Source organism: Hyperoodon ampullatus, assembly GCF_949752795.1.
Source record: "Hyperoodon ampullatus genome assembly, chromosome: 19".
Taxonomy (NCBI): Eukaryota; Metazoa; Chordata; class Mammalia; order Artiodactyla; family Ziphiidae; genus Hyperoodon; species Hyperoodon ampullatus.
The window spans coordinates 13847898-13866055 of record NC_136932.1 but is presented as its reverse complement, the minus strand read 5'-3'; the positions used below and the strand labels follow the sequence as shown (position 1 = coordinate 13866055).

Here is an 18158-nt window from a genome sequence, read left to right as displayed (position 1 = left end):
ACGCAGGCTGCAGGTCTGTCTTCGCTAGAGATGCCAAACCTACTGGAACTCTGTCAACAGAACATTCGTCTCGAAAATACACTGTTGGGTGTCCCTGATAGCTGACATGATGTCCATGATGTTTTATGCTTTTATTCTATTTGGTTTCAATGAAGAGTAAAAAGACCTAAAAAATGCAATTCTACATGATTTCTTTCAGATTCCATCAGCATTGTTCAATGAGATGGTTAAGCCTTATTTAATTGAGTCGCATGCTGTACTTTTCATTCCAATTACAATCAATCTTCATCTTACTCACCTTGCAAACTGTTCAGTATTTTCCACCTTCTAGAAGCAAAAAACTATACTCATGCCAGTTGCTGTACCCATTAGTTTCTGGCAGGATATACCTTTTTTTTTCACCAAATCACAACAGAAGTTTGATCATGACAGCTAGTGAAGGGAGGGAGTTATTTCTGAACTGCATTATTCTGTGACCATTGGTTAGTTACTTTCAAAAGGCAAACACCAAGACTCCAGGGCATGGACACCCCAGCCCACACCAAGGAACCAAGGAACACAGGTTTCTTGTCACCTTGGCTCCGTAAATAACGCCACCTGGGCTGCACATGACTCTGCGGGGTCACGCAGTGTGTGAGGACACAGAGCATCTGTGTGCACCCTGCTCCCAAGACTTGTTTCAACGGGTCAAGTATATTGGCTCTAAGTGTCAATCTGGACGGCTTTCAGCAATTCATTTTACAAGGCGTGTTCTGTAATTCTCAGTGTTTTGATGATATTCCTCCAAACACACACAAATATACTAATTTGAACTGAAAAGTGAGGGGAGACCCTGGAAGAGCAGGCCTGACCCAGCTAACTGTCCCACAGAAGGGCTGGGACACTGGAGCCAGAAACACTCACTTCCTCCTAAACGTCTCCTCTTCTTTTTTCTTGGTGAGCTGCACAGAGTGAAGTTTACCCTCTAAGTCTTTTATCCTGAAAGAATCAAATATTAGTGGAAAAAGCAGGTAAGGGGCTACAGCAAAGCCGGCCTGGAATAAGCCAGAACAGGCAGATGCCTCCAGGCTGGAGTCCAGACCATGCTAAACATCAGGCGCATTGGCCACATCCGCCCACAAGGAGATGGGGAGACTCCGCACCGGGCATCCTTCACAGCAGCCAGGTCCCTGAGTTCCCAGTCTCTGTGCTGCAGCCTATCCTCCAGCTCTGCATTCACCGCCTCGGCGCTCTGCAAGGACTCCGCAGCCTTCACCCCGGCCTCTCTCAGGGCCACGAGCTCTTTGTTCAGCAGTTTAATCTTTGAAAGAGAAGAATTCAAAATAAGGATATAAGTGGAACAAACTGAGGTGTTAGAGGTAAGCCTTACCATTTTATCAGAACTGGGAGAGAAGGAAAACTGGAATTTGAGAAGCAATAAAACAGTGAGTCTCCTCACATGCTCCCACAACCTTGAGAGCACGGGCCCCGTGTGAGTCCCTGTCGTACCCCAGGACCCGACTCGGGCATGATTTGCATACTGGAATCACACAGCCAGATGGAGGCTGTAAGAACATGGCTCCCTGCTGAGTGACCCCACTCAAACCCCAGCCACACACTCAATTTTTAAATAGCTTCTCTGGGCCTCAGCTTCCTCGACTATAATGCAGAGGTGATGGTACTGCTGCCCCCAAATCAGTTCTGTGTATAACCTGTGATGCCCTCAAGGGGCAGGTGTTCAGGGGACCAGAACCGACTCATGGCAGCTGGAGACGGGAGTGGGGCATGCCCTGCCCACCCACCCCTGTCCCCCACTCCTCTGACAGGAGCGCCCACTGCACTGTGAGGCACAGGTTGGCCCTGCACGTCCTGCCTGCCCTCTCTCCCCTGGTGCTCAGAAGTCCTCAAAGTGGCCTCAGGGCGGGGGGCGGGGTGTCACTGTGAGGCAGCCCCAGCCTCAAGGTCCTACTGGCCCTGGGTGCATTCCTCCAGCGGAAAGTCAGGGAGACTCCCGCAGAGGGGTCAGGCAGGGCCTGGTGCTGCCCACTGGACTGCAGCCCTGTGGGGAGGCTGGCGGCCTAGAGGAGGGACCTTGCCGACCACTAGTGCAGGGTGTCGATCTTACTACTAACACCTGGCTGGACGCTGCCCAGATGTGACCAGCTGGGGCAGCAGGGCCAGGCCAGGCATCAACCCTGCTTCCTTGTCCCCGGCACAACTCCCCCTCCCCTCCAGGCTGCTCCCAGTCTCGGTGCTAAAGGCCAGGCATGCGTGCTCCTCATGTGTGCCCTGGCCATGTCAGGGCCAGTGCTTTAGAGAAGTCCTGTTCACCGAGGGGAGCCAGCACCATGGCTGGGAGCACCAACTGCAGACAGGCCTCCTCCTGAAAATAGGGGGATGAGTGGCACCTCCTCACAGGCCCATTCCAAGGTGTCACGGGAGTACACAGGCCAAGGACAGAGTTTGCGGGGTGTCGGTTTCTCCTGGGGGAGGCACTTCTTCAATGTCAGGTAACTAGACCTGGACTGGTGGCACCAGCGTTCCTCTGGCTGGGCAGAGTGGCTGTCACTCCTGACCGGGGCCCTGGCAGGCACAGTGGTAAGCATGTCACCCGCATGTCACCCCCAACTCTGTGTGGCAGAGACCGAGGCCCATGTACAAAGCGGGAGGCCTTCATGTGAACCCTAACTCACAAGGGGCTTCTCACTTCTGCTGAGGAAATGATCACAGTCCAAGGGCGCCCTCTACCTTGAGCTCGTGCGCTAGGACCACATTGCTCATGCTGTCGGCCTGCAGGCGGAACGCATGCTCCCGCTTTTGCATTTCAGATTCAAACTCCTGGAGCAGCTCCTGGAACAAAAAGAGCTGGTGGTGAAAAGAGCACGGCGGGGCCAGCAGAGACCCGCAGGCACGCTGAGGGCAGGAGGGACGCAGAGGACCTAGTGGAGGACGAGGTCAAGAGTGGGACTGGGACCTGTAACACTGCATGAAGGACATCGGAGGGCTCTTGTTCCCACCGTGGGCGTGGGTTTGTCCCTCTCCCCTGTGGTCCTGTGGGGTTTTGCTCTGCACAGACAGAGCTGCTAGTGGACCCACAAGGAGAGACACCAGGCCCATGAGCTCAGAAGCCCCCCTCCCAGCGGTTTTGTTGTTGGTTCCGTCTATGTCTCTAAAGGACACGCCACCCTTCCCTCCGCGCTACCTGCCGGCTTCCTGAGCAGCCCCACCCCCCACCCCCGACACGGGGCTCACGGCTCCACTCCCCCGGCTGTGTAAGCCTCACCCACGGGCTGAACCCAAAAGTCCACAAACTATTACAACAATAAAGTGATTCACGGCTCACCCAACAGCGAACGGTTATGATGGTTCCCATCTCATCATTTCTCCCGGAGTTTTCAATTCTCTGTCTCTCTCCCCACCCCTTCTCTGTCTGGTTCTCTCCTGTTTCCTGAGTGGTGTCCGCTTCCCACGACACACCCCATAATGTGACCCTTTCTTCTCCTGGGGTGTGGTCCCTCCAGGGCCCTCAGTCTCCATGCCCATCTGGTCCCTCCCTGGGCTGCCTCACAGCCAGCATCCAGGCCCGAGACTCACAGCTCCCCAGGCGGTCCTCGGTATTCCTGGATGCCCTCTTCCTCTCTCCTGGTTTACTCCTGCTGGAAGGGACCTCCTTCCCCACCTCAAGAGCTCCCATCAGGGTGAGAGGCCCGCGATCCCCTGCCCCACTCGGCCTTCTCCCAGGGGGTTGGAGCAGGAGCTGCCCTCGGTTTCCCTGCCTCACCTCTCTCAGAGTCACCGGCTTCCAGGTGAGGCTGCCAGCTCAGCCCTGTGACTGGGGCCACCCAGTCCTGGGGACCCGCCCAGCTCAGGCCCCCATTCTCCTGGCAGCCTCCTCCACTCCGTCTCTTGGTTCTCAATGTTCTGAACTCAAAAGGAAAACAGAGGCAGCTAAAGGCTGACCCCTCGGCCCCGACACACAGCCACGCTGCACAGGGCTCGCTCAGTAGTTACACTCTAGTAACTTCCTGAGACGCTGTCACCCAGCCAGAGGCATCCACACCCTCACACCCCAGGGTCCCAGGCTTACACCTCTTCCCCCAACAGCGCTGAAGACCCTGTCCCGTGTCTTCTGTCCCAAGCTGAGGTTGAGGAGTTTGGGCCAGGCTCTGCCTCTACAGGTTTTCTGGACGTTTGCAGCATCCCCTCTTTGTTCCTCTGAAACCCCTTTTGCTCGTGGCTCTGGGGGCCCTTTCAGTCTGAAGTCCCCACCCTGAGAAGTGGCTATGATGTTTACTTGGTAATCTGACACCTTCTTGTTCTCTGCTGTATGTTTCTGGAATTTGTATTGTTAGATGAATCCTGGATTTATCCTCCATGTCTCTTAAATTCTCTTTTGGATTTTCTGTGTCTTTTTTCCATTTTCTGAATTAATTTCTTTATATATACTTTTATTTTTTTAATTTGAAATATTTATTTATTTATTTGGCTGCCCTGGGTCTTAGCTGAGGCACGCGGGATCCCCGTTGCTGCATACGGGCTCTTAGTCATGGCATGGGGGATCTAGTTCCCTGACTAGGGATTGAACCCCGGGCCCCTTCATTGGAAGTGTGGAGTCTTAACCACTGGATGGCCAGGGAAGGCTCTATACATACTTACAATTGTCAAAATTCTTTCTTGTTATGATTGGCCCTTCCTCCTGGCATCCTGAGTTATGGATGCAAAATACACCCCTGGGGGCACTGATCTCAGGAAGCCTCCACAATGTGCCCTTAGACACTGAAAATGAAGATATAATGGGATGAGTGGCTGGCTCTGTCCCCACCCCATTCCCAAGAGGCTCAAGTTCTCACCTTGGGGGAACAACACAGGAAGAGCCTCATGGGAAGGAGGGAAATAGCCAGCCCCTTGCCCTGGGAGCAGGAAGGTGGCTACTCTCCCGGCCCATCCTCCAGGACTGGGCTGACAGGAGTTGCAGGATCACTGGCACCGCCTGCGGGGCCCAGGAGGCCACAGCACCAGAGCTGCCCACACAGACAGCTAGACCAACACGGACAACCAATCACCATGCCCGGGCAAGCCTAGCACGGGCAGGGCCACACGGGCCACCGTTCTGCCTCACACCTGAGCTGATCACACGGCGGTGGGTTTTAGGATCACTGTCTCAGGAATCATCTCTGTCCTACCCAGGGTCATTTTCCCTGTTCGTCTGGGCCTCTTCTTATGTTGCTGGCATTTCTCTGTCTTGTAATCCTGCCTCAGTTATATGCTCCTACTCAGGAATGAGGCAATAAAAAGTTCACTGGGATGTTGAAATTAAAAACACCTGCTGGGTTTCCCTGGTGGCGCAGTGGTTGAGAGTCCGCCTGCCGATGCAGGGGACACGGGTTCGTGCCCCAGTCCGGGAAGATCCCGCATGCCACGGAGTGGCTGGGCCCGTGAGCCACGGCCGCTGAGCCTGAGCATCCGGAGCCTGTGCTCTGCAACGGGAGAGGCCACAACAGTGAGAGGCCCGCGTACCGCAAAAAAAAAGCCCAAAAAACAAAAAAACACCTGCTATTCATAAGAGACTGTTACAAAAAGGGAAAGGAAAGGCACAGAATGGGAGAAAAAAAATTTTTTTTTTTGGCCACACCACGTGGCATGCAGGATCCTAGTTCCCCGACCAGAGATCAAACCCATGCCCCCTGCAGTGGAAGCGCGGAGTCTCAACCGCTGGACTGCCGGGGAAGTCCTGGAAGAAAACATTTGAAATATATATACCTAAGAACTTGTTTCTGGAATATATATGCATAACTCTTACATATCAGTAATGTAAAGACAAATGACCCAATTTTTTTAAGTACAAGAAAGCTGAACAGACACTTCATAAAGGATATATGAATGGCCAGTAAGCGTGTGAAAAGATGCTTAATCTTTGATCATCAGGGATAAGCACATTAAAACCACAGTAAGACACTACTACACAGCCACTAGACTGGCTAAAGAGAAAAAGACTGACAACACTAAGTGCCAGCAAGGACGGGGAGCAACTAGAACTCTAATCTGTTGCTGGTGGAATGTGACGCTACAACCACCTTGGAGGACAGCTCGGCAGTTTCTTAAAAAGTTACTCACAGCCGTAGTACACATCACAGACATTGCACTCCTGGTTGTGTAGCCTGTGTCCATTCAAAGACGGCCAAGAATGCTCACAGCAGCCTCATTCGAAATGGACCCAAACTGGAAATGACCCAAGTGTCCAAAATGTGCGTTGACAGAGAACGGAAAGAGACTAGCACCTCCACACAACACAGCACTGGCACCGAGAAGGAACAAGCTGCCAACTACATGACAACTATGAGCCTCAGACACGTCATGCTGAGAGAGAAGCCAGACAAAAAAGGGAACAGTGCGTGGCTCCATTCTCACAGGACTCTCCGAAAGACAGATCTCGCTGCAAGTGGCAGGAAGCAGGCCAGTGGGGCCGGTGCCAGGGGTGCTGCTCCCTGACTGCAAAGAAGCACGTGGAATTTTGGGTGGCAGGAAAGTTCTGTCTTGGTTGTTACTCAAGTACCTGTGTTAAACCTTGTTGAACTGCATGCTTAACATGGGTGCATGGACTGTAGGAAATTACAGCTCAATTAAGTTGAATCTTCGCAGAGCCGACTGAGGGCGCTGCTTCCCTAATGTCAGATCTGCACTGCAGACACCAGGGCCCACACAGTGGCCTTCCTTCTCCCCATGGGTAGTTCAATTTCTGTAAAGAAAACTGTGCTGAGCTTCTGCCTCGGGAAGGAGCTCCTGGCTGCTGGGCACTCCATCTGCACATGAGCGGGGTGGTTCGCGGCCCCAAATACAGACATCCACCTGCACGTGCATGGCCCCTGGTGTCCCAAGGCCTAACCTCTCTGAGTCTGTAGGCCCACTGGCTGCGTTTCCCGCAGACCCGCTCCCCAGCTGCTGCCCCCGCCCTCCCCGGGAAGGCGCAGGCTCCCTCATCCGTGTGCTGAGGCCCTTCTCCTGCTCCCGTCACTGCTGTGGGTTCTCACTGTCCTTAGTCCTTTATCGTCTTGTTTACAGTGGTGACAGGAGAGCAGGCAGTCGTGGCTGATGTGCCCTATGGACGGGAGGTCTGGATACAGATGCAGAAATCACACACTGAGGGACAGAGGCAAACTGAAATGCACGTCCTGGAAAGCACAGCGCATGGAGAGCCCAGCACACTAGCAGGATTCCAGGTTTCTGACCAAGTAATGAGGCCCCTGCTTTTGAAGAGACAAGACTCAGCTCCCTGAAGGAAAGAGTCGCGGAAGGCTGAACCCAGCCTGAGCGCCGGCAAGAATGGGCTCGTCTGCCTCCGCCCTGCAATCAACTCCATAGCAGCCTCCCTCGCCTCCTCGGAAGGTGGGGGGCCTCAGAGACACCATGCAGAAGTACAACTGAAAACATACTTTTTTTTATCCCTTGAGAAGCAAGGCGAAGTGTAAGGGGCCACACGAGCAACCCTTGTTGGGATCAGAATACGAAAATCATTGAGATTCACTCCTAACGCTACAAAATACGGAAGCACTTGGTTTCTGCTCAAAGTTCTGCAGTCTGTGGCCACCAGGGGGCAGGAAGCCCTCGCACAGGCAGGGCCTGGTCCAGACCAGCGGGCAAACATTTAGCGTCCTTGGTGAGGAAACAAGAAACCACCCACCACCCCTGCAACGCGCTGCTGTGTCCAAGTCCACTCCCCGTCCCCACTTCACCCCAGAGACATGCGGCTCAGGCCCGCCTCCCGACCACCCTCTTCTCTTGCTCCTGGGGGCCCCTCTCCTGCTAGTCCCCCACCCATGCCCCTGCCCTGTGCCCATGTCCCCGGCTCAGCCTGGATGGCTCCTCTGCCTACAGTCACCCTTCGGGGACGCCCCAGGTTCCCAGCTCTGTACCCTGTGGCCCACCTGCTCCGTCCTGACCTCCCAGTTTGTCCACCTGCGAGCGCAGAAGCCACTTCCTATGCAGCCCGACCAAGCGCCCTCCCCATCCTCCCTGCGTGGGTCCCCCATCTCCAAACAGGGCAAGTCATCCCGCCAGGCACTCAGCCCCAAACCAGATGTGTCCTGGGCGCCTGCTTCTCACACCATCTGATCTAACAGCGTGTGCACTGGCTCTGCCGTCTAGGTGTATCCAGAACCTGCCAGCGGCTCAAGCCCCCCACCTCTCACCTAGGGCTGCGGCAGCCTCCTCGTGTCTCCCTGCCTCCCCGGTCCCACAGGCTGTCCTCAACCCAACAACAGAGGATCTTTTAAAAACTCAACTTGGCTCACAAGCCCCCAAGAGTTTCTCACCTCCCTTGGAGCAAAGGCCATCCTCACGAAGGCCTGGGAGGCCTACACCGCCGCTATCTCAGCCCCCTTGAACTTGAACTCTGATGCCAACTGAAGGCAGGCTCACAAGTCCTCTTCTCAGGGTGCCCTTCCTGACCTGCCTATTAAAAGATCAGCCCCATCCACCCTGCCTCCCTGTGTCATGCAGGTGATGTCCCTAGGATGCTACAGCCAGAGCCTGTAATGTTTGGGTGTCCACTGTGCCCCCACAAGGGCCAGCTCACTCTCAGGGCAAGTGGGGCCCCTGCTCAGCCCTAACCCCAGGGCCCGGGATGGTGTCTGGCAAAATCTATTTGTTAAATGAATAAATCAATAAATCATTGTTTCTCCTCCAGTGGCTTCTAATCCTGTGACTGCTAACCAACAGTGAAAAACCTTAAGTCCACAGTCTACAGCTTGCAGACATAATAAACATTAAACAAACTCAGCTCCTGTCATCTTATACTTCTTTTTTGAAAATAAAAATCACTATTACCATTGAATCAATTCTACCTTTGACAAGTCAATAATGAACACAAAGATCTTCAGAAAAAGGAGATGGGAAACCAGCCCAAAGGAAGCCCACAAAGCTGATGAGCACATAAGGCCCTTTCTTCAGTCACAGAGAGAGTCGGGCGTGGGCAGCAGAGCCCTGAGGCTGGCGTGAGCCCCAGCTGTCCCTGAACCACACTAGGCAGCAAAGGCTGCCCAAGTTCCTGGCAGCAGCTCTGGACGGAGCCCAGAGCTGGAGAGTCCAGACGTCAAGTTTCCTTCCTTCCAGAGACAGGGCTGGTATAAAAACTCCCATCTGGAGGTGCCCTCCTTGTGGACAAGGGGGCTCAAAGCCTGAACAAGCCTGAGTCTCAGCAAAGGCTCTGAGTGTAGACAGGCTGGGAAGCCACCACAGACCCAGCCCAGCGACCACAACTCCCACCAGGGCACTGCTGCCTCCAAGTGCCACTGACTGTCCTGCTAACTGGGACACTCCCACTGCTGCCCAGAGCCCTTCCGAAACTCCTTCTTTGGAAGGGACTCCAGTGCCACTTGAGGAAACCTCATGACTTAGATGAGTCACGCCTGGTCTTGATCACTCAGCTCAGGCTCCAATGACCTTGTTTCCAAAAGTCAAACCCGCCCATAATGGAAAAAGTTCTTTGGTCCCTGAGGACTCCAAAAGAAAGTCCTCTGCAGGAAATTTCAAATGTTCTAAGCAATGATGGCATCATGGACAGTAAAATTCAAGCTTCCAAGAGGGGAAGGAGAGGGCAGGGCCCCCTCCTCCACCAGCCGTGGTTGGTAGATGCGGCCGTGCCTGAAAGCTCGGTCACAAGGACAGTTGTGTCCATGGGCGCCTTCCAGCCTGATGGGTACAGCGCATCAGGATGCCGTCCTATCTCAGGATGCTGACGCTATGCTGTGGGGCAGAGGGCCCAGCAGTCAGGCCTCAGTCCGCCAGCTGACAGGTCTGTCCTCCTTGAGAACCGCTGACCCCAGTGCCCGAAAAGGAACCAGCACAGGCAGGCACACCATTCACATCTGCCCAGTGGCACATCCACTAGGGGCCAAGTTCAGAGCTCAATGGCTCAGTCAGCATCACTCCAAGGAGGGCAGAAGTGAGGACACAGACAGGTTAACTTCTAGATCCAGCTCCTTTCCAATATCACAGACACAAGTCTAAAAATAAGGCATGGGCTTCCTTGGTGGCGCAGTGGTTAAGAATCCACCTGCCAATGCAGGGGACACGGGTTCGAGCTCTGGTCCGGGAAGATCCCACATGCCGTGGAGCAACTAAGCCCGTGCGCCACAACTACTGAGCCTGTGCTCTAGAGCCCGCGAGCCACAACTACTGAGCCTGCACGCCTAGAGCCCGTGCTCCGCAACAAGAGAATCCACCACAATAAGAAGCCCGTACACCACAATGAAGAGTAGCGCCTGCTCGCCGCAACTAGAGAAAGCCCGCGCACAGCAACGAAGACCCAGTGCAGCCAAAAATAAATTAAAATTAATTAAATAAATTTATAAAAATAAGGCGTGAGTTGTTATCCTGGGGCGGGATGACAGTACCTAAGAGTTCTTGCACTGGAAGTGTCTTGGACTCAAATTACGGCTCCGCCACTTACTGAGGGGGATCTTGGGCAGGTTACTTAATGTTTCCCCTATCTGGAAAATGTAGAACAAAATTGTGTCTCTGTTGTGTTGAGCAGATAAATTCACACACACGCACAAGGAGCTCCATGAGGCAGTTTCCATAAACACCAGTCACTGCTACGATGACACAAGCTTGGCACATCCTGGAAGGAGACCAAGGGTACCCATGTCCTTGTATACACACAGCCCTGCCAGACATGGACTTCGGCCATAAGTGTGAAGGATATCCTTCACCCAAACCCCGACATAGCTGAGTCTCTCAGACGTGTAGGCTGAGTTTCAATGACACCAAGAAGAAATTTTGGTGACAGGTTTAAGTGTCACCTGTCAGTTGACACATCTATATTTAAACTTATTTACTGCTTTGTTGAAAGAAGTACAATTATCACAACTTGAGCTCCCAGCTCTTTTCCACAGTAAATAACTCAAACTTTAACTTCATAATACTTTTTTCTAAAATAACTAAAGGAGGAAATGTTTATTCTATTTCCAAGGAAAGAGAACCCTGGGGGAGTGACTACAGAGGAAGATTTAGACACCCCATCACACTTCTCCACACATCACCATAAAGTGGAAATCTGTGATCCCAGGATACCATACGGCTAACAAAATGGTCTTCTCCACCTAGTACAATTTTGGTTTCTGAGAGGGCGGGCAGGGTGGGCACCTGAGGAGGAACTGGACCCCACGCCCTACCTGCCGCTGCAGGGCAAGTTCGCCGTCCAGCTCCTCCAGCCTCCTTTCCAGCTTCCACTTCAGGTTCCCATACTGCTCCCGCTGCTGGTCCAGCTCACTGTTCCTGTCACTGTGTGAAAAGTGCAGTGTTAAGAAAAGTAACACTGAATAGTCTCCAAACTACACATTTTCAGGGTCACCTGTGCAAACATGAGGTGACAGGTGATGCTTCACTTTTGCGGGGGTGGCTTTGGCAGGACCCAGGGGACCTACATGCTGCACCTGGACAGGTGACTGCCTGCAGAAGAGTACGTGACGTGGGATCCAGGCTCTCACAACACAATTCCCAAAGTGCCTAAGATACAATCAAAAGTCACCCGTCGGGCTTCCCTGGTGGCGCAGTGGTTGAGAGTCTGCCTGCCGATGCGGGGGACACGGGTTTGTGCCCCGGTCCGGGAAGATCCCACAGGCCGCGGAGCGGCTAGGCCCGTGAGCCACGGCCGCTGAGTCTGAGCGTCCGGAGTCTGTGCTCCGCAGCGGGAGAGGCCACAACAGTAAGAGGCCCGCATACCGCAAAAACAAAAACAAAAACAAAAACAAAAGTCACCCGTCATACCAAGAACCAGGAAAATCTCTACCTGAATGAGAAAACACAATCCACAGATGTTAACACCAAGATGACACAGATGCTGAAATGATCTAACAAGGACTTTAAAGCAGCCGTCATAAAGATGCTTCAACAAGCAATTTTGCACAGTTTTAGGACAAATGGAAATCAGAAACTCTCGGCAAAGAAAAAGTAACAAAGAATCAAATGGGAATTTGAGAACTGAGAAGTACAATAACCAAAACAAAGGACACCCTCGTTGGGCTCAAAGGCCGAATGAACATGTTAGAGAAAAGAACCAGTGAAAAACTAAAGTTACCTGACCTGTTAATAGAAAGAAATAGACTGAAAAAAATGAGCAGAGCCTCAGAGACCTGTGGGATAACAAAAGATGTAACACTCACATCGTCATCACTGCAGTCCCAGAATGGAACGAAAAAGAGGGTGGGGCCAAAAATGTACTTGAAGAAATAACGGTTGAAAATGTCCCCAATTTGGTGAAAAAGAACGGGCAGAAGACCTGAGGAGACACTTCACAAAACAGTGTACAGCACTTCAAGGCTGCAGCAGAGCACGCAGCTGAGGCCTGACCTCCCTTCTCACCATGAGTGGAGCCCACAAGCCTGACGGCAGCTTCAGGGTCTCAGTCGACTTGCCTCAAGTCAGCTCACTTAGTTTTAGATTTAATATATATTCCACACCATTAAAATAATCATAAGCTCAAATATGTCTTATTATAATGATATAGATTTGTAAATCATGGGGAAAAATTCCAAATAGTTGAACCAATCTCCACTAATTTCAGCCACACTGGGACCCAGAAAAAGACATCCAGGTGTGGCCCTGCCTGCCTTCCCTTGACAAACACTGGACAGGTGGGCGCCGGGCAGCGCTGCGGGGTGGGAGGCGTGTGGAGGGTCGGGGAGTGGGGTCCGCCGGCCCTCACCTGTGGACCCGCTCCAGCTCCAGGCGGTGTTCCTGCAGCCTCTGCTGGGACTGCTGCTGCAGATCCTCCACCCGCCGGGCCTCGCCGGCCAGTGCCTGCCTCAGCTTGGCCACCTCGATCTTGAGCTCGCTCACCTCGGCCTGCCTGGCCTCCTCCAGCCCACGGGCCTGGGCAAACGCAGCATCGTAGCGCTCCAGCTCCCGGTCCCGCTCCTCCAGCACCCGCAGGTTGTAGACAAAGTCCTCCCGCAGGCGTCGCAGCTTCCCCTGCGCCTCCTCCAGCTGGCGCTGAGTGTCCTGCAGGGCTGCCTCCTGCATCTGGGAGTGCTGGGCCTGCAGTGCTCGCCACTCCTCCTCCTTGCGAGCCAGCAGGGCATTCAGGGCCTGCTCCGTGGGCGGGGGCAGCATGTCGGCAGCTGCAGCAAAGAGGAGGCAGGCAACGGGTTCACTGTTAGGGACCCTGTCTTCCACAACACACACCTCAGATCCCCAACTAAGGATCGCTGTCACCAAAGCAGGAGGATGCTCTGGCCAGTTACTGGCTTTCTGGTCACACCCTGAGTTCTGGAGAGCCAAAGGCAGCTCCCCTAGGGTCCAGCAGGGCAGGGGCATACTGGGCCCAGACCCCAAAGGCTCTTTCTACCCTATCCTCACCCTACAGCAGAAGTAAGTGCAGGATCACCGAGGTAAGAGAGGAAGGAAAGACAGGGAGTGTTGTTTGCTCACCTACAAAAGCTAGGTTCTTTAAAATAGTTTCATAAAGTGCTCTCTCCATTTTGCAAATAAAAAAAATGAGGCCGCTCAGTACTGAGCTGTGACTGGCCCCAGGTGGCCCCTGAGCCAATGCCCCTTCCCACCCCCAAGCTCTACTCCTGGAGCTGGAATGCAGGCTCCCGGAGATTCACCACCCAGAAGCAGGCTCCTCTGTTCTTGTGTTTCCAGTCCATCGTGCACTGATACTTTTGTAAAACACAATAAAGTGCCAGAAAAAAAAAGAAAATTAAAAAAACGAAGATAGGGCTTCCCTGGTGGCGCCATGGTTGAGAGTCCATCTGCTGATGCAGGGGACATGGGTTTGTGCCCCGGTCCGGGAAGATCCCACATGCCACGGAGCGGCTGGGCCTGTGAGCCATGGTCACTGAGCCTGCGCGTCCGGAGCCTGTGCTCCACAACGGGAGAGGCAACAACAGTGAGAGGTCCGCGTACCCCCAAAAAAACAAAAAAACAAAAAAACGAAGATATATAATACACAACTCCAATTTTTTAATTATTAGATTCAACAGCATAAAACTACTTTGTCAAATTGCCAACAAGTTCTGAAGACCTCTTGCTTCCGTATCCACAGAGGATGGCCCACAAGGGGCAGGGCTGGTGAGGGTTGCTCCCCACTAGGGCACCTCCACCACTGTCCTGGTCCCATCACCTGGCAGAGATGGGGTGGATTCTGATATGCAAAACCGCCGGTGGGGGCGGGGGGGGCAGGAATCTCCTGGGCTTGACTTATGCAATGGGTCCGAGGCCATGGGTCAGGCCCCACCAGCTACACAACAGGTCCAGAAGGCATAAAGGCTGGCACAGGTGCCACTGGCATCTTCTGGGGCAGAGGGTGGCATGTGAATGATGCCCGGCTCTGAGAGTGCTTTTCCAGGAAGGCCACGTGGGGTCTGAGGCAGGCATCCAGCAGTGACTTTTGTGTATCATTGTCCCTAAAGAGTCTGAAATGTCTGATTCATTTTAAGTGGGTCTTTTTTAAGATGAAAAAGACAAACTGTCCCAGGCCATCTCAACCTACAGGGTCAATACACATTCATGGAAACCCTCTTGGACAGAGGAACAAGATTTCAGGGGCCTGTGAAGACACCCTGCAGGATGTGGAGGTTCCATGCAGCCCCTCCCAAGGGGCACCAGCAGCATCAATACTGGTCCCCCTTGGTCAATGTAAAGCAAATATCCACAAACTAACTCAGAAACAGGAACAGGAGAACCTGAGGGTCTTTTTAAAAATTTATTTCTAACATTACGTTTACAGCAAACACTCTCTAAACCAGAAAGAGGACTACTTTTTTAGAGACATGAAGTTCATTTCACTCCTGAAATTACTGATAACAAAAACCAACAACGGGGACTTCCCTGGTGGTCCAGTGGTTAAGCATCTGCCTAGCAATGCGGGGGACACCAGTTCAATCTCTGGTCAGGGAACTAAGATCCCACATACCGTGGGGCAACTAAGCCCACGTGCCACAACCAGAGAGCCTGCATGAGGCAACTACAGAGCCTGCGTGCTCTGGAGCCCACGCACCACAACAAAGAGCCCGCGTGCGCAACGAAAGATCCTGCGCACCACAACTAAGACCCAACGCAGCCAATAAATAAATAAATATTAAAAGAAAAACAAACCAACAAAGTTCTACAATGAAACCTTACTTTCTAAAACCCAGTGGAAGTAAGAAATGAACAAATTTTTCATTTTACACAACGTTTTGATGGCATCAGGTTTACTGTGATTGAACTCTTTGTAGGACCTCAATTCAAACATCTGCAGAGTTGCTGCCACCAGCACTGCTGTCCTCAGACAGCCCAAGTCTTGCTTAGCTTATGAGTTGTGGACTCTTTGCCCTGTGAAAGGTGACCACTAATAATAGAACTCATAAAACTCTAGAGAAAAGCAACAAAAAACCAAGAAACAAACACACACACACACACCCCACCAAAAAATTATCTATGTAATCAAAATTATTACTATTAACATCTTGGAAACAAAATGAAAAAAAAGTAAAGTAGAAATCGTCTAACTGGTCTGGGTTAGTATTTAGAGACTCCCAAAATATTCTGTCAGGACTAAAGAAACAATAAGGGTGCGTTTTCTGGAAGAAGATGCATGTTACGTGCTGGGCTACCCCAGTGGACAGTGGGAACATGAAACAAACTTTTTAGACATTTGTTTCTCACAGCTCAGCAGAACAGTGCTCAGAACACAGAAAGTAAAATAAGAAACACACGATGAGGGACTTCCCTGGTGGCGCAGTGGTTAAGAATCCACCTGCCCATGCAGGGGACACGGGTTCAATCTCTGGTCCAGGAAGATCTCACATGCCGTGGAGCAACTAAGCCCGTGAGCTTAGTGTGCCACAACCACTGAGCTCACAACTACTGAGCCTGTGTGCCACAACTACTGAAGCCCGCATGCCTAAAGCCTGTGCTCCGCAACAAGAGAAGCCACTGGAATGGGAAGCCCGTGCACCGCAACGAAGAGTAGCCCCCACTCGCCGCAACTACAGAAAGCCTGTGTGCAGCAACGAAGACCCAACGCAACCAAAAATAAATAAATAAAATTGATATAAAAAAAAGAAACAAACGATGAAATGGGCAATAAAGGCCAGGTAATTATTAAGTAATGAGCAATGCATCTGACTAAGGGCTTGCTGGAAGGCAAAGCACAAAGGAAAACAGGATCCATCATAGGATTTGCATCTTTCATAAGGAAAAAGCAAGGCAGTTTCCCAGGTGAAGCTGTCGGCATTTAGATCTAAATGAATTCCTTACGTAGTTTTTTCTATAAGGGAAACAAATTGTGCAGGACAGGGCCTGGCAAGCTTTCTCCCTTTCCCGGCCAGTCAGTAAATATTGAGGGCTTGGTAGGTCACAGGGTCTCTACTGAAGCCCCTCAACTCTGTGTGAAAGCAGCCACAGAGGACAGAAGAAGTATAGGCTGAGTCTCTCCCACAGGCCTGCTGTGCCGACCCCCAGAAACTCACGCAGGGGATGCTTTTATCAGCACCTGTGTGACAAATACTATCCTTTAAGGCTGGTCCTCGCAGCCCCTAATCCTCAGGGGTCCGCGATGATCTCAGTCTGGACACAAACATCCATCCACAACTCCCCGGTGTCCACTGGGGGTGCAGGCCAGCCTCACGGAGGGGAGGAGGCACATGCCCTTCCAGCCCAGCCCGTCTCGGGGTGACTGCACCAGAGATGAGGAGCAGAGGGAGAGGGCACAGGCACGAGAGGCTGAGAGAGAAGGAGGAGACCGCAGGGCCTTGTGGGGTTGTGATACAGTAACAAACACTGGTCTTCATCCACGGTTTCTGGCACAAGGCTCCTAAAACCCTTATTTCCTGAGTGACAGAAGCTACAGGGGCATCTTTAGTTTTTGTTCCTAGTTCCTGAAATAACTCCAGGTGAAAGGATGTCTCCCATTATTCATAACAAACCTCTTTCAACCGGGCTTCCCTGGTGGCGCAGTGGTTGAGAGTCCGCCTGCCGATGCAGGGGACACGGGTTCGTGCCCGGTCCGGGAAGATCCCACATGCCGCGGAGCGGCTGGGCCCGTGAGCCATGGCCGCTGAGCCTGTGTGTCTGGAGCCTGTGCTCCACAACCAGAGAGGCCACAACAATGAAAGGCCCACATACTGGAAAAAAAAAAAAAAAAAAAACCTCTTTCAACCACACCTGAGTTTATGTTAACCAGGGCGATTTTGGAAAGCCCCTAGATAACCAATTGTTGGGGGCTGGTTGCCAGGGGAACCAGAGGGTTGGAACTTGCAACTCCACCTCCCAATTTTCAGGGAAAGGAGAGGAGCTGGAGGCTGAATCAATCACCAGTGGCTAATGGTTTAATCAATCAGGTTTAAAAATCCTGCCAGGTGGGCCTCCAACCCAGTCTGGACAGGACTGACAAACAATCTGGGCATGTTGCAGCAAAAATAGAAATGAAGTTTTCCCTCTCCTGAGAACAAGAAAAATAAAGGGAACAGTGAACAGGCTAGAGAAGAAACATAACCTGGCCTGAAAGAGTTAATCACTCCTAGTTTTAACTGTTACTAATCTGCAGTGTCTGTAACTAGATTTGTACTTCACAAAGCTAACCTATCACTCTTTAACACTATGTGAATGACATCCTGCACTCCCTTGTAGCATCTGCATTTCAGAAAGAAAGTCGCAGGCCGACAACCAAGAGACAAAGGGACCCAACAACCCAATTACCAGGCTGCCTGACGCCAGCTGTGACTGCTTTGAAATAATGCAGGAAGAAGAAGAATGCAAGACCTTCACTACTTTTGATCCTTATCATATAGACCCGGACTGCAAGCCCCACATGTAAAATCTTCTCTGATTCCCCGAGGAGCAGGGGCACAGTTCTTGAGGTGCCAGCATGCCGGTTCTCTCCTTTGCCTGGCAGGGAAATAAAAGCCTCTCTTATTTCTTTTCCTCCAAATCTCTGTCTCCGTATTTCTATTCGGCATTGGTGCGCAGGGAGTCAAGGTTTTTGGCAACAGGCACAGGCGCGTTTCTTTAAGGAGGTTCCTTACCCAAAAGACATCTTCCAAACTCAAAACCCAATACCTGTCTCTTTGCTGCAAAATGAAACTAAGCACTGAAGGTCAGCAACACCTCCCTGGGGAAATCCAGGGGACGGTCCCTGGAACAAACAGACCAGGCAGCTGCTCAGACTCCTCCACAGGCTTTCAGTACTGGCA

General features: G+C 52.1%; 1 protein-coding gene across 1 annotated transcript in view; it reads right to left on the bottom strand.

The window, feature by feature from the left end:
* Window positions 1-13092, bottom strand: part of CCDC57 (coiled-coil domain containing 57) — a gene marked incomplete at its 3' end in the record, with an annotated part of 91379 nt that extends 78287 nt beyond the window's left edge. Inside the window, exons 1-5 of the mRNA XM_079724793.1 lie at window positions 12683-13092; window positions 11151-11259; window positions 2728-2829; window positions 1143-1300; window positions 904-978 (exon numbers count right to left, since the gene is read on the bottom strand). Coding sequence (XP_079580919.1) covers window positions 904-978; window positions 1143-1300; window positions 2728-2829; window positions 11151-11259; window positions 12683-13089 — 851 coding nt within the window. The 5' untranslated portion in view covers window positions 13090-13092. The remainder of the gene's footprint in view (window positions 1-903; window positions 979-1142; window positions 1301-2727; window positions 2830-11150; window positions 11260-12682) is intronic.
* Window positions 13093-18158: the final 5066 nt, after the last annotated feature.